General features: G+C 56.1%; 1 protein-coding gene across 1 annotated transcript in view; it reads left to right on the top strand.

Moving 5' to 3' along the window:
• ZFYVE27 (zinc finger, FYVE domain containing 27) overlaps window positions 1-1,299 on the top strand; it is a gene marked incomplete at its 5' end in the record, with an annotated part of 4,761 nt that overhangs the window by 367 nt on the left and 3,095 nt on the right. The window contains 3 exons of the mRNA XM_009704501.1: window positions 110-205; window positions 396-508; window positions 1,254-1,288. Coding sequence (XP_009702803.1) covers window positions 110-205; window positions 396-508; window positions 1,254-1,288 — 244 coding nt within the window. The remainder of the gene's footprint in view (window positions 1-109; window positions 206-395; window positions 509-1,253; window positions 1,289-1,299) is intronic.

Below are 1,299 nucleotides of genomic sequence, written 5' to 3'. Positions count from 1 at the left end.
CGGAGGGCCTGGGTTCAGGCCAGCCTGATCATCGTAGAGTATATGAGTGTGGCAGAGCCAGGGTGTCTGTTTGCGGGGCCTTTTTCTGACTGTGAGGTCTCATTTGCAGCTTGATCCAGCTGGAGGGGTTCCTGAGTGGGATGTGCTGCAGCTGCGAGGCAGTGTACCGTGTACTGTATTGGGAGAACCCCACTGTCTCTTCCCAGTGAGTAGTACCGGGTCAGGCATCCTGTGGTAGGCTCATCAGGGAGAGGGGCCTAACCAGCCTTGTGGAGCTGTGTTTGATGTGTTTGGTACTTGGAGAGAGCAGGTGGAGGACCAGATGAAGGAAGAGGGCTTATCCTGTGGTGTGAGTTGTTCTGTCTTGACCGCAATGTCTTGCTGCTCCTTCCCAGGTTTTATGGGGCACTGCTGGGCTCTGTCTGTGTCCTTTACCTGCTGCCACTCTGCTGGGTCCTGGCCATCCTCAACAGCACCCTCTTCCTGGGCAATACCCAATTCTACCAAGGTAAGAGACCTCCCTAGAAGTGCCCTCTGTGGGACAGGTTGGGGAAAGGCTCTCTGAAGCTAGGGATTATGCCCTGGACTTTTCCCAGTACCCTTATATGAGCCCAGTGTCCCATGTCAGGCTCTGCCATGGGACCTGAACCCCCTTGAGGGCAACGATATCTTAGGGATGCTGCTCAGCAGCCCGGGTTAGGTGTGATGGTATCCTGGGGCTCAGCTGTGAGAGGTGAAAGTCTCTCCTGATGTGTGTCCTGGCCTGGGTGTTGTTTCCTGCTCTCCTCTGTGCTGTGGCAATTCAGGGCCTGGCAACGCAGCCTGTGCGTGAGCGTTGCCACCCCTCTTGGTCCCTGGCCCTGCTCTGCAAGACTTGAAATACTCTTGGTGCCTGTGGCAATGTATGACACAGGCTTGAAAACGTGCTGTTGGAAGGGAGGAGAAGAGCTGGAGGTACTCCCTGTTCTGTGGCACGTGCTGGAGGAGAGTTGGATGAGATCTGTGTGGCTGAGCTGTGACTAGGGCCTCTGCTGTTCCCTGTCCTGAGCTCGGGCAGGTGGAGGGGGGTTTCTTGCTGCCCTAACTTTGATGCGTGAGCAGAGGAGGTCTCAGGGTACCTGATGGGTGATGGTTGTATGTGCCAATGTCCCACCTGGAGCCCTGGAAATCGGCTCTTGTAGCTGGCTTTTGTGTGGTGGGGGTGGGGACAAGGGAAGTGCCATCCTGCTCCAACTGCGTTCCCCTCTTACCAGTGATAACGGAGCTGAAGGCCTCGATTGAGCAATGTGTGGGCACCAA

This window comes from Cariama cristata, unplaced genomic scaffold, assembly GCF_000690535.1.
Source record: "Cariama cristata isolate BGI_N322 unplaced genomic scaffold, ASM69053v1 scaffold27857, whole genome shotgun sequence".
Classification (NCBI taxonomy): Eukaryota; Metazoa; Chordata; class Aves; order Cariamiformes; family Cariamidae; genus Cariama; species Cariama cristata.
Note: the sequence above shows the minus strand (reverse complement) of the source record. Positions and strands in the feature narration are given on the sequence as shown.